The sequence below is a fragment of the Aethalodelphis obliquidens genome, unplaced genomic scaffold (genome assembly GCF_003676395.1).
Source record: "Aethalodelphis obliquidens isolate GAN/ISIS:26980383/991018 unplaced genomic scaffold, ASM367639v1 scaffold63, whole genome shotgun sequence".
In the NCBI taxonomy this organism is placed as follows: Eukaryota; Metazoa; Chordata; class Mammalia; order Artiodactyla; family Delphinidae; genus Aethalodelphis; species Aethalodelphis obliquidens.
Genome location: NW_020838007.1, coordinates 3739635 through 3753831, shown reverse-complemented (window position 1 = coordinate 3753831; position 14197 = coordinate 3739635). Strand labels below are relative to the sequence as shown.

The 14197-nt window shown below is 55.5% G+C and overlaps 1 protein-coding gene across 1 annotated transcript in view; it reads left to right on the top strand.

Moving 5' to 3' along the window:
- Nucleotides 1-14173, top strand: part of IMPA2 (inositol monophosphatase 2) — a 28116-nt gene extending 13943 nt beyond the window's left edge. The window contains exons 3-8 of the mRNA XM_027088739.1: nt 2414-2518; nt 4299-4344; nt 6079-6187; nt 11700-11808; nt 12401-12552; nt 13684-14173. Coding sequence (XP_026944540.1) covers nt 2414-2518; nt 4299-4344; nt 6079-6187; nt 11700-11808; nt 12401-12552; nt 13684-13799 — 637 coding nt within the window. The 3' untranslated portion in view covers nt 13800-14173. The remainder of the gene's footprint in view (nt 1-2413; nt 2519-4298; nt 4345-6078; nt 6188-11699; nt 11809-12400; nt 12553-13683) is intronic.
- The last annotated feature ends 24 nt before the right edge of the window (nt 14174-14197 follow it).

The window sequence follows — 14197 nt, the reverse complement described above, 5'->3', positions numbered from 1 at the left end:
TTACGTCTTTGACTCAGAAAACCTCAGAGCTAATTGCGGCATAGGATCGCCCCCTTGTTTCTGCCCGGTTAGCGGTCGGGGAGTCACCCTGCCTGGCCGCACCCCGCCCAGCCTCCTCTGACTTGATGGTCACCACGACCTTGTTCATCTAGACCCGCCTACCTGGGTCACATGATCCGAATGATCCAAATTCCCAGGGGGGAGGATGGCAGGGAGGCTGCCCAGCAGGAGGAGGGACAAAAGCCAGGAGCTTCCCGGCTGCATGTGGTCTGCCCTCTGGGCTGTAAGCTCCTGGGGGCAGCTGTAGGCTTTCTCCACTCACACGAATTTTCCAGGTTCCTCATCCCTGCCCCCAGTCCGGTGCTTTGCTTGCTCACAGGTGGGTTTTTCCAGGGACAGCGGTGGGCGGGCTGGGAACAGCAACCTGAAAATGATGATGTAGCCTCATCGTGTACACGGACAAGCTTCAGGTGGTTTGTCTGTGTCTGGATGACTCTGCACATAGAGCGTGAGTTTCATAACCTTTGGGACAGAAATGCTGCCAGAGTTGAGGGGGACCAGCTGAGTGACAGTGCAGGTGACGGCACTGTGTCAGTTGAAGTGACACCAGAATGAAGGGCACCTTCACAGTGTTAGGACCATGACATGCCAGCCTGGAGAGCTTCCTGCGGTGACAGAGGTGTTCTGTCTGCACGTCCAGTGTGGTGGCCTCTGACCCGTGTGACTAGTGAGACTAAGGCGCCAACGCTAACTTTTTTTTTTTTTAATTTTTATTTATTTTATTTATTTATTTTTGGCTGCGTTGGGTCTTCATTGCTGTGCGTGGGCTTTCTCTAGTTGCAGCAAGCCGGGGCTACTCTTCGTTGTTACAGTGGCTTCTCTTGTTGCAGACCACAGGCACTAGGCGCACGGGATCCAGTAGTTGTGGCATGCAGGCTCAGTAGTTATGGCTCGTGGGCTCTAGAGCACAGGCTCAGTAGTTGTGGCACACGGGCCTAGTTGCTCCGCAGCACGTGGGATCTTCCTGGGCCAGGGCTCGAACCCGTGTCCCCTGCATTGGCAGGCGGATTCTTAACCACTGTGCCACCAGGAAAGTCCCCAACTCTAACTTTTAAATTCTATTTAAAAAGAGCTTCCCGGGCTTCCCTGGTGGCGCAGTGGTTGAGAGTCCGCCTGCCGGTGCAGGGGACACGGGTTCCTGCCCCGGTCCGGGAAGATCCCACATGCCGCGGAGCAGCTGGGCCCGTGAGCCATGGCCGCTGAGCCTGCGCGTCCAGAGCCTGTGCTCCGCAACGGGAGAGGCCACAACAGTGAGAGGCCCACATAACGCAAAAAAATAAAAATAAAAAAGAGCTTCCCGACGACTACAACTGGGGTGTGCAAAATGCCAGCAGTAGGACACCAAGCATTTCTTGTTTTTCACTCGTTTTTCCTTCTTGGTAGAGGTGTGCTGTGGTCAGGGCCCCTTTTGCTCTAGGACAGACATGCGTGTGAGGACCTAGTGGGAAGCCCTTGGCAGGACAAGGTGAACCTGATCTGTTGGGGACGGTCGGAAACCTGTGTCGGGCGCCGTGCTGGGGGTTTAGGTGGAGTTTGTTCTTTCCTCCCAGGAGGCAGGGATGCAGACACTTCAGGGGACCCTCCAGCATGAGCCAGCATGGTGCGGCGGGACAAGAAGGAGGGGTAGGGGAGCCATCCCTGGTTTCCGGCCTAGGCAGCTGGCTCCTGGCGGCCCCCGTTGCTGAGACAGACCAAGTGGATTCTGCCTTGTTGCCATCTAGTTCAGGTTCCCAACAGGGCATGGACGGCCTTGCGGTGGGGCTTGTGTTCAGAGGACTCGTCACAGAGGACGGGCGGGGACAGGGGACCGGGGTGCGTGGCCTGCGTACTCCTGCAGGATGGGGTCCAGAGGGGAGCCCAGGGTGGGTGGGGCCTCCCAGGAGCAACGTCAGCTCCTGTCTCCCGCATGCGGGACGGATGCCATGTCAGCACCTGCGGTTCGGGGAGGCTGGGCTGGGTACAGATGGAGTGTCAGCTGTGATGCAGCCTGTTCCCCCAGCATCCTCAGGCCCCTGGCTGGCTCTCTTCTCGGCCTTATCCCTGCAGAGTCAAGTCAGCGCAGAGCTCAGCTTCTCGCCGGCAGCTCTTCCCACATCCATCCTCGGACCCCCGCCTGGCCCACCGCACCCCCTGGTGCTTTAACAGAAGGTGTCACCTTGTGTATCTGGGTCCCACCAAGTGACAGATTAGCAGAGGGCAAAATGCAGAAGGTCTTTCCCGGACGCTGCCCCTGTTTGACCGGAGAGGCCGGGTGAGATCTCCTCACCCTGCCTGCTGGTCTCCGGGGCCGGGGCTCGAAACGCTGAGTCTCAAGTTCCTGGCCTTTTCTCAGGCTGAGCTCTGTCCACTGCAGGTTCATCGCGGAGGAGGCTGCAGCCGCTGGGGCCAAGTGTGTGCTCACCCCCAGCCCCACCTGGATCGTTGACCCCATTGATGGTACCTGCAACTTCGTGCACAGGTGAGCGCAGGCACACCCCGGCTTTTCCAAAGCAGCACATCAGCAAACCTCTAGCGGGTTTGTGGTCTCACTTACAAGTCATGATACTTTAAAATAAAGTTTCCCATTTGTGAGATACGTTCAGAGCATGTAGGAGATCTTCACTTGTTTAAAAACTATTGCATTTGTCACATTTAAACGTTGGGTTGAATTAAGAAGGACCCTTAAGGAGGCCCCTGGAGAGATGGGCAGGGTTGTAAATAACGCAGGGTGTCTGGTCCAGCAGCCTTGGGAGCACGTGTATGGATGGTGGCCTGGGGGGTTGAGGAGCCACCGGCTGCCGGCCTAATCTGGACAGATGTCAGCCCAGAGCAGCAGGTTTTCGGGAGGTCAGAGGCATGTGATGGCAGTGACCTGCCCCTCCCCAGAAGCGCTGACGGGGGGCGGGGTGGGGGGCTGTCAAAGCCTCCCACGAGGACACTCGTGCAGCCCCAGAGCTGGTTGGCCCGGGCTCCTGCCCCATCCCGGGTCCCCATCGGCGGCTGGGGGGCCTGTGGACCTACAACCCCCACCAGCAGGACCCGTGGGGAGGGCCCCTCCCATAGGTGAGCCAGCCGCCCACTTCCTTCCTTACAGTGAGGGGGGCCAGGGTGTGGGGTCCTCAAATGGAGCATTTATGTGTAAGTGTGGAAAGTGATTCAGCGCATCACAGGTGGTCCTTTAGAGACGGTGGAACAGAGCCATCTGGTGACAACAACAGTGTCATCAGACTCTAACTAGAGTATGACACCCCTGGGGAGTCCTGTGGGACCACAGGGCTCCCCTCCGGGTGTGTATCTCTGAGTGGGGCTCCTGTTCCTGTCCCACTGTGTGAGGGTGGTAGGCACAGAACGGGCCAAGCCCTACCATGGACAAAGGCCACATGTCCACCCCAGGACCAGAGAGAACCTGGACGAGAGTGTCATTTGGGAAACAAGCTGTGAGGCTGACCCTTAGACTCCAGACACAGTCCAGGGCCGTCCAGGGCTGTGGTGACCCTTGAAGCCTAAAGGCATTTGGGGGCCTCTGGCCACTGCACCTCGGACAGGACCTGTCCTGCTTGTGTCCAGCAGCACTGGGACTAGAGCAAGTGGGAAAAGCCTTCTGAGGGCGGGAACCACAGCCAGGCCTGGCCGTGGCGTGTCAAGAGCCTCCCCATGGAGACGGCAGGGGACATCACGGCGCAGCCTGGGCAAGGCTGGGTCCCGAGTCTCCTGGGTTAGAAGCAGCCCTTCCTTGTTCCTACTCGTTAAGCCCTAACGATCCTCACATAAAGGAGAAATCGTTCTGGAGACGTAACCTGTAAACCCGCAGGCAGGATGCGAGATCACCGCCTGCCTTCCACGCAGTGGCCACGCCTGCTGTCCTGCACGAGGCTCACCCAGGGGTCACGGCAGGAGGGACGCGATTGTCTTGGACCCAGCCCCTCGATGGACGCAGGAGCCAGGCCCCTCCGTCCCTTCAGCCTCTGAGAACCAGAAAGCTGATTATTAACAACTCTCCACCGGGTCCTCCGTGGTCACTGTTGAGTCACGTCCATCCTGACGACGGCCAGCACTGTTGTCTGTCAAGGTCGCTGTCCTACATGTCAGCTCAGCCTGCTTGTCCTTGAAGCGCTCAGTGAAATTGTGGGAGGTACTTTTTGACAAAACAAACCCAGCCATGCTGTAGAAGGGTCCTCTGCGCCTCCAGCCATACAGAGGCTCCTGAGTTTGCACGCGTCCGTGTGTGTCACCATGTAAACCATCTGTCTTCTCTGCAGGTTCCCGACAGTGGCAGTGAGCATTGGGTTTGCTGTGAACCAGGAGGTACGTGATGAGTGGGGCCTGGCCACGCGGCCCCTTGGGTGTTGTTTATTCATCTTGCTTCTTGGTTCCAACCTCAGTTTTCCTCTCCTTGTCCTCGGCCTTCATCATGATGAGTAAATCCAAGCATGTGTTTTCAAATCCAAGAAAGTAAACAAATGCAAACCGGTTTGGGGTGTGTGAGTTTGGGGCTTCAGCCAGCCCTCCCCCTCGGTGGCCATTTAGCGATGCCGCGTGGAGGGGACGTTCTGGACAGATGTTCCCAGTTAGTCTCCATCTGACCCCTGGGGCGTGGGATCGAGTCACACACAAAAGAAACTCCTATTTTTGGAGGACATTTCTAATCCCAGTGTTCTATTAGTTCTTCATTCTCCTCTAGCTGTTGGGTGAGAACATGGCTGTTGCGTGGTTCCCATATACCCTCGGAACTGGGCCATATCTTGGGACCTGCAGAAAAGGCTGGATCCAGGCTTAAGCTTTATTATCCAGTTTCAGCGATTACACTTAGGAAAAGCCTTACCTTCATTGCAGTTGCTACAGTTACACTTGAATAGGGCAGGGGGCCAGGCTTTGCGGAGGGAGCCCTCATCAGGGCACCCTCAGGGTTAGCGCAGATTCTGGGGCAGCAGAGGAGTCATACCCGTGAGAAAGAACTTAACTTTTGAGGTGAAGATAAGCAAGAGCCTTAATGTTGAGATCTGGTGAGGGAGTCAGTTACTCACTTGTTTCTCTGTTAAATGTGGTCATTGAGATGAGCAAGCGAAGCAGGAAGCTCGGGGCCCAGGGGCTGTTCATCCTGACGGCAGGGTCTCTGGCCAGACCGAGGCCTGTGACGGTCTGGGGTGTGCGCTGGGTACACGTGTTCTGGCCTCGTCGTGGAGGCCCTGGCTGCCTGCCTCAGTGTCTCAGAGGCCGGCCGGTTCCAGGACTGACCTGGGCTTGAGAAGGGGGGCGGTCACGTGCTGACTGGAGGGGGCGCAGGATCTGGGTGTGTGCTGACTGGAGGGTCTTCCCAGAAGTGAGCCCTTCTCCTGCCTGCCCAGACTTCCCTTGGGCGTTTGCGGGGCTTCTCCTCGTTTTCTCTGTCAGTTGGCAGCCCCACAGGCCAGGCACGCGTGCTATTCTTAGCCCAGGACGGCAGGAAGTCCGGGAGGAGAGGCAGACGGGCTCCGAGTGTAGGGAGGCCTTTTCCCAGCTCCCCTCCTCTCGGCACTGGCTTGTGGGGACTGAGGCCGCGGGCCCGGTGATGTGTGCGGCGAGGGAGGGATTAGCCCCTCTGGTGAATCACGTCTCTTCCTGGGCCGCCCCAGGCTCTGTGATGCTCTTGGATCTCCAGATGCATTCTGAATTCTTCACACGTCAGCAATTTTGAGGGTTTCTTGTGGGGTTTGATTGGAGTCACAAGAGCCTTTTTTCCCCTCCCAGAGAAAACAAAAGAGGCCTTTTTGAAGAAGGAAGCTTTTTCAGTAATTTTCAGTTACTAATGCTTGATTATGATGTCAGTTTAAAATATAGTTTTATTTGTTTAAATATATCTTTAAATATAGTTATTTAAGAAAAGAACATTTGCTTTCATGTCCGGGTCTAGGTTTGAATCCAGATGCTGATTTTTTGAGTTCCCTTTCGAAAGCTAATTTCCATCCACGGTCCTTGTGTTAGTGGTCACAGCTAGAGCTGCATGGCCTTCGGTCCCTGTGTCACATCCTGTATCTGTTTTCTGTCCTGCCCACCCCACAGCTGGAGTTCGGAGTGATTTACCACTGCACAGAGGAGCGGCTGTACACGGGCCGGAGGGGCCGGGGCGCCTTCTGCAACGGCCAGCGACTGCGCGTCTCCAGGGAGACAGGTGGGCCCCGCTCATGTCACGCATTCCGCGAGGCAGTGGTGGGGATCTCCTACCGAGGTCCAGTCTCTTCGGGGACAGCGCGCCCCTGGTGGGCTGGACGTCGAGCCAGTCTGTGTCTCAGTGTGGATGTGGATGTGGCCGGGAGCCTTCAATGGGCCCTTTCTGTTCTGCTCTCACCTTTCATCCCTAATGTGAGAAGGAACCTGGCAACTAGTTCCCGCGTGGTCCCAGTGGGCCTGGGCGAGCTGACCAGGCCAAGGGCAGGGTCAGAGGCATACTCTGGCTTTCGGAGCCTCTTGGTGACCCGGTTCCCCAAGTGCGGGCTGTGGCTCCCTGGATGTGGACCCACTGCCGTTGGCTTCAGTCCCTGCGAGAACACGGACGGCCGCAGGGGAGCCGTGTCCATGAGCCATGATGTATGCACCATAGATGCTCCCTGCCCTTGTCATTGCTGGAGCGGGACCCAAGGACACCGGTGGCTTTTACAAAGGGCTGCTGTTACACTCAGACTGCCCGTAACATACAGAGTTGACAGTATGTGCCTAGTTGGCCTGAGAGGTGGTGAGAGGGGTCAGGAGTGTCCCTGCCCCCGAGCTGCCTGCAGCCAGTGAGGAGACGGGCCTTCCAGCCCAGGTCAGGTCCGCTGAGGTCCGGTGAGAGCAGCGCCATCTGGATCCCTGGCCGGGGTGACTGTGAGCCGTGGATCTGCCAGGGAGATGATCGCCCCGTGAAGGACGGGCGAGGCAGGAGGCCCAGGCCTCACGAGTGTTAGGGGGGAGGTGGGCAGGAAGTAATATCGCAGGAGGTCCAGAGGGAGGGGCCCGGCAGGACCACGGACCGGCCTCTGCCACCGCCCAGCCCAGGCTCCTGCCCGGGGACTGTTTGGTTTGGCCACGTAGACAGCAGTGTTGATTACAGCTGCGCCTGCCAGGAGTTGGCCTGCCAGCCAGTTGTGTAACTCGGGGGTGAGGGAGCGAGTTGTCAAAGGCCCTGGTGAACTTCGCTCCACATTCATTTGCTGTGACTCGAGGCTCGGTGCCCACGCTCACACCCATCCCAGGCCCTCCGCCCATGGGCCTCCTTGCTCAAACACGCCGTCCACCCCCCTCTGCAACACGGAACCCCAAGTCCGTCGGTGCTCGTGTCCCAAAGCTCACTTGGGATTTTAAAAAAATTCTGACTCATAAAGTCCAGGGTGATGTTTTCAGCCCTGGTTGTCTTCTATTTGCCGGGTGACGAGGTTTCTACAGGAGGTGACGGAAAGCTCTCCTCAGCAGCATGGTCCTTAGGTGTTGTACAGACCTGGCTTCAAAGCCTGATTCTGACACCTTCCACATGTGACTTGTCAGCTCTGCTCCTGGAACCTCAGTGTTCACGTGGGCGGGAGGTGACGCTGATGACAGCTGTGAGGATCAAATTAAATCCTACCCACAGGGCACTCGGGAACGGCCTGGCGCTGGTGCCCAAAATGAGAGTCATTATCAGAGAAGGAATTTGAATCTTCGCACGAGATCAACCAGCTATTAATTCTGGGATGCGTTTCTGGAGGAAGCGGTCGCTAAAACAACCACCACTCATCTCCCTGCTTTCCTTGCCTTCTCTTTCCTGTGCTCCTTTCTGCAATGTTTTCAACTCACAAAAACAAAGCAAAGACCACACTGCATAGCGGTAAAGGATTAGATGAGGCCAGAATTTCTTTGGTAGCTTTTTCTCAAAATTCTACCTTGCAGAACTGCAAACACATACACAGGAGACAGAAAAAGTACAGTGAACCCACATGACCCATCACAGCCTGCTGTCACCCCTCTGCCCTTCCCCCGCGGCCAACCCTGCTTCCTCCAAGCTGCCTGCCCCCACCACCCCAAACAACTCCTTGCCACAAACCCCAGACATAATGGCGCTTTCTAGTCAGCATTTCAGTACGTATCTCTCTGTCACTTTCTCTTAAATCTTTTCCACCTTTTTCACCGATTTTTTAATTTTTAAAAATTTCAAAAAAAATTTCCTCCTTTTCACCTTCCATGTCTTGTAAAGCATAATCTATTGTGTTTATTTATTCTTGTTCCTTTAGCTTGACCTTCTTTTCTGAACTGTTTCCTAATTCTTTCCTAGGTTCCCTCCCCTCTACTTTTGAGTGATGTTCTTCTTCCGTGGATTCTCCGTTTCTTTCTCTTGCAGCTACTTCTGTTTTGTGGACAGGTCTTTCTGGAAATCTCTGATCAACTGGAGAGATATTATTCTGCTCCCTATTCTCTTTTTTCTTATGATAATTGTGTATGGGATTCAAACATCATTCTTTTACATTCTTTCTAATTGAAAGAGCTCTGGAGGCCGGTGGTGTGATGGGGTGGGGGGGTGAACACTTTCCATCGTCTCATGGCTCTAGGGCTCCCTCTTCTGCTGTGTTTGTGAAGTGCCTGCAAAGTTGGCCTCTTCCTTGGACGGTTGGCTCTGCCCCTCCCGCAGTGCTACCTGTATCGTCTCCCTCCTTTGCCCCTGATTCCCGTCCAGTGAATTTGGGGTTCACTCCCATGCGTTTCTGCTCAGTGGGTCCTGCCCTGAGAGTCCCTGGAAGGTCGGTTACGAGAGGTCGTAGTAGCTGTCAGGGGTTTGCCCACCCACTTGCCCTCTGGGGCCTGGATACGTCCTTGTGGATGTAGGTTTTTGTAGATGGTTTTTGTCTGTGGTTTGTGTTTTGCTCTCCCAGCTGCTCTGTTTTCTTGTCAGAGGGGATTTGGAAGAGGTTACATAGGTTTCCAGGGCAGTCTTCTCCAGGATTCTGAACAATACTTTTTTTTCTCCAATTATTTATTTTTGAACATAATGTATTGAGGTGAAGGTCGCGTAACATGAAATTAGCTGTTGTAAAGTGAATAATTCAGTGGCGTTACATTCCTGGCGCCCCGTGTTTGGGTGGCTCCGGGGTAACCCCTTCCCGTTGGTCACTCTCTGCCTCTCCCTCACAGCCCCCAGCCTTCTTTCTGTCTAGTTCTGGGGTTTTCAGTGAAGTACAGCTAATACTACTTTTCGTGTGAGGAGCTCACGGTCTGCAAGGATCTGGAAGCCCAAGCACGTGTGTCACACATGCCGGTCCGAGGCCATCACGGGAGCTGCACGACCTGCGCTTATGCCCACACTTCAAGGCACAGTCATCTCTTTCCTGTAAGGACGTACTTCAGGGCAGACAGAGGACTTGCTTCTCTCACCTCTAAGTTGTAAAATCTCTCTCAAGACAACAGTGCTCTGATCCTCAACCAGAAAAAGGGTTTTCAAACTGTTGGAAGTCACGGACTATTTTTTCACCCTAAAATCTGTTTATTGAAAGAGGATGAATAGATGCCCTGCTTCAAAATCGATTTGATTTTTTTATAGTGGTAAAATATATATAACATAATAATTGCCATTCTAACCATTTTTTAAGTGTACAATTCAGTGGCATTAATTACATTCACGATCTTGTGCATCCATTTCCTCTATTTCCAAATTATTTATCGCTGCAAATAGAAACTCTGAACCCATTAAGCAATAGGTCCCCGTGCCCCACACACACACACCATGAAGTCACAGAATATTTTAAATTATATATATATATTAGTATTTGATTAAGAGCTAAACTATTATGATAAAAATAGTTTGAAAGGTAATAAAAGTCATAGTAAGTCATAATAATTGTGGAGAGCTAGTCAGAATTAATCATAATATAAGACAATATTAAGTAGAGGGGATTGCCATTTTTACCTTTGTTTCATTATCTGGGCAAAAGAAAACAGTAGAAAGTATTTTGCCTCAGGTGGCAGAGTTCAGATGACTTCTTAATTATCTGGGTTTCATTTAAAAACACCACTGTGCAAGCATGAGGAAGAGTGGATACACTGCAGCTGGGGGGCAGGGGACACTGGGCACAGAGGTGTCTTCTCACAGAAGAAAAACTACGGGAAGAAACCCTTTCTTTGGCATCATCACCAGACAAGCTTGAGTCAAGGTCTGGGCCTCACGACCTCCTGCAGGTCACCCACTGTGCCTGGCCCTGTTGAGGTCTTTTTCTTCAAAACAAGTCTTTTTTCCATGGGAAGGTGCCCTCTTAGCTTGCAGCCCAGTGAGGGTGGGGTCAGGAGGTGAGCTCTGGAGGGCAGACTGGGTCCTGTCCCTGGAGATCCTGGAGCCGCCGCCCTGTGCCCCTCGTGTGGGTAGAGCCCGAGCCGCCACCAGACACATGGCAGGGCTGGTCACTGGCCCAGCTGTGGTGCCAGGTCTCAGAAAGTCTTTACAATATAAAATGAGAGCCTCCAGTGTGAGAAAAGGGGAAATGGTACAGACTCAGTGTCTTCTCCCAGTGGTCTGTCCCCGGTGGGAGGTGACTTTATGGGAGTCAGGGGGGATTGGACCCCGGGGAGTGAGGTTACCTATGGGCGTGGTTTTCCTCCACTTCATGAAGAGGATTTGTTCTCTCAACTGAACACACGGGAGTGGCTGATCCTGCCTGAACGGCAAGGCCTGACGAGACAGGACACTAGATCTAGACGTGATTGTGTGTGTGGCCAAGAGGGACAGTGCTATGACCCCCGCAATGAGTCAGGCCCGGCCCGCCTGCAGCCACTTTCCTGTGTCTGATGGCCACAGCATCTACCCCCGATGCTGGGGGGTTACTCCCGAGGACCCTTTCCAAAGACGTTGCTTAGCAGTCACTTCCTCCACAGGGATGACGTTTCCATCTTTGTCATCACGGCAGCTAGCGAAAAGCTTTTATTATTATTATTTTTAAAATTTATTTTTGGCTGCGTGGGGTCTCCATTGCTGCCCGCGCGGGCTTTCTCTAGTTGCGGCGAGCGGGGGCTACTCTTCGTTGCGGTGCGCGGGCTTCTCATTGCAGTGGCTTCTCTTGTGGCGGAGCACGGGCTCTAGGCACGCGGGCTCAGTAGTTGTGGCTCACGGGCTTTAGGGCGCAGGCTCAGTAGTTTTGGTGCACAGGCTTAGTTGCCCTGCAGCATGTGGAATCTTTGTTCCCTGACCGGGGATCGAACCCATGTCCCCTGCATTGGCAGGTGGATTCTTCATCACTGCACCACCAGGGAAGTCCCAAGAAAGGTTTTTAAAGGCAGATTTATTTGATGAGGCATTTTTTTTCCTCCAAACATGGGGCGTTCCCAGTTTGGAGTCACTTTGTTTTTATTTGTGACTGAATGATGCTGGTTTCATGAGCCACCAGACCCAGAGTTCTTGCTGGTAAGCGTCCCTGAAAAGAGAGCACTGGGAGGTCTGCCCCCCACCACCCCTGCATCTGGGACTTTCTGGGGCCTGGGAGGTGAGATGGTCAGAGTGTGGCTTCGACTCTAGTCAGCACGTCCTTCCTTTCCCAGGCCCAAAACCTCTGCAGCATCAGCCGCCCAGGGATGACACTGAATCAAGCAAACCCGCTGGAGGCGGGTGTGCAGTTCGCTTCAAGGAGAAACCCGGCTGCTGGGTGAGAACTGAGCCTTGGTGTTTCTGACTTGGAGAAATTCTCTCCACACAGATCTCTCCAAGGCCCTGGTTCTGACAGAAATCGGGCCCAGACGAGACCCCATGACACTGAAGCTGTTCCTGAGCAACATGGAGAGGCTGCTCCGTGCTGGGGCCCACGGGTACGCGCTCCCCTCCCGGGACTGGGACCCATGGGTGCATGCTACCCCTCCCCGAGACCCACAGGATGCCCAGGCCCCACGAACAGCTCCCAGGCTGCTCCCCGGGACAGGAGCCGTGACACGCGAGCCAGCCCGGTCTCCAGCCGGGAGCTCGTGCAGCCCGTGGGGGTGGGGTGGCAGGGGACCTGTGGGAGCCCATCTCAGCCCCGTGTGCGCCCAGAGCTCAGCGCCCTTTGTGATGACAGTGACGCCCCCCCAGCCCAGTCTCCCCCGGGTCTGCGCTGTGACTGTGGCCACCCCAGATGGTTTAAATCTAAGGTCGTTGAAGGTCCACAGAGTGAAGGTTGTGTCCTTCAGTTGCACCAGCCACACTTCAAGTGCCACAGCCTTGGGCTGGTGGCTTCGCGGGGCCGAGTGGTCCATCACCACAGAAAGTTCTATTGGACGGCATGGCTCTGGGCCCGGGGCTCAGAATCAAGCTTTTGGGAAGAGGCCCTGGGCTCTTGTTTAGCTCCTGGGGGTGCCTGCAGTGGAGGGGGCGGGCACTGGAGCGGAGCCATTCAGTATGTTTCCCCTCCTCCATCTCCGCCAGGGTCCGAGTCATCGGCAGCTCCACCTTGGCACTCTGCCACCTGGCCTCGGGCGCCGCCGACGCCTACTACCAGTTTGGCCTGCATTGTTGGGACCTGGCTGCAGCCACTGTCATCATCAGGGAAGCAGGTGGCGTCGTGATGGACACGTCAGGTGAGCTCGGGCCCTCAGCCCGCCCTCCGTCCCCAGGGGTGCATCCCCAGGACAGACCCGCAATGCCCCAGACAGACAGGCCCCCTCCTCTGCTAACAGGGACGTGTAGGGAGGGCAGTGGGCTAGGCCAGAAGGCCCCTCCCCCTTCCTACCTCCAGGTGTGAAAATAGACCCAGGGTCAGGACAGGTGGCTGTGTTTTCTAAACACTCACTTCCCCGCCGCACCCACACACACACACACAGTCCACTGAGACCACAGAGCAGGCAGCATGCTCCCCGATCCAATGACAAGGATTTAGGTGATGGATCCTAGAGGTGACCTGTTCCTCTGCCTCAGAGTCACCGTGCCCAGTTACCGACCCCATGGGGGCGAGTCCCACAGCGTCCCTGTCCCGGGGACGCCCATGGAGCCTCTTCTGACATTGGGGTCCTCTGTGGAGCCCATCATCCCCCAGCTTTAATCCAGAGCCTGTTGCGGAAACACTGGGCTCCGTTTAACTGCTGGCGCTGGCGGTGGGCCCTTCATCCCATGATTGCTCCGTTTTTGCTCCTTCTCCTCGGGAGGCCCTAGTTGAGCTTCCGGGAGGGTGTGAAGTGAAGAGGGGTCAGCCTTGGGCATCGAGGCCAGGCAGGCCCGTCCCCATTAAAGACATGTCTGTCCTGGATGTGACCACGCGCGCACGCGCACACACACACACACGCATGCACGCATGTGCACTGAGGTCTCCAGCGAGGCCTTTAGGCCTGTTCACACCTCCAGGAGGTCGAGGGCCTTCATCCTGCCCCAGATACCTGGTGCACAGAGCAGCCACGTCGAGGGGCCCAGCAGAAAGGCCACCCCCAGCACCCCCCCACCAAGGCCTCCTGGGTCCCTGGAGGCCCGTGCAGCGCAGAGTTTGAGAACTGCTCCCTGTCCTGACCTAACATTGTTTGAGCCTCGGGTCTGAACGCTGTACCTTAAGCCGCTTTCTCCCAGCACAGCCTCAGGAGGTGCCGGTCCTGGATGGCACCCAGGTTGGGGCAGAGCGGGGCTGAGCCTCCACCCTTTGGGCTGGCTCAGCCTGAGTGCTGGGCTGATGGGGGTCGTGCCGCCCCCTCCCTAACCCAGACACCCTGTCCCTCTGTCCACAGGCGGGCCGCTAGACCTCATGTCTTGCAGGGTGGTTGCTGCGGGCACACGGGAAATGGCGGTGCTCATAGCTCAGGCCCTACAGACGATTAACTACGGGCGGGACGATGAGAGGTGAGGAGAGCAGACAGGGCTGCCCCAGGACGGGGCCTTCCTGGGAACCTGGAGCAAGAGTTCCTGATCCCCCAAGGAGCCATCAGGCTGGAGTCCGGGCTGTCTGGCTGAGCCCACGTCTTGTTGACTTTGGTGTCCAGTGGTTCCTCTCTGTAATCTCACGTAGCCTTGTGTGGGTTGGTCCAGCCCTCCTACCGGGGCCAAAACCTGGATCTCACAGGATGTATGTATTGATACTGCAATTGCAATTTTTTTTCCAGAATGCAAATCTCAGGTAATAAGGCTTTCGAACTGCTGATAAAGCAGACTTGCTCTCAGCGACCTCCCCCGCCTCTGCCCATGGTACTTCAGAATGCAATAAACCAAATGATGACTCTCTGCTTGTTTCCCTCCACAAGTGTG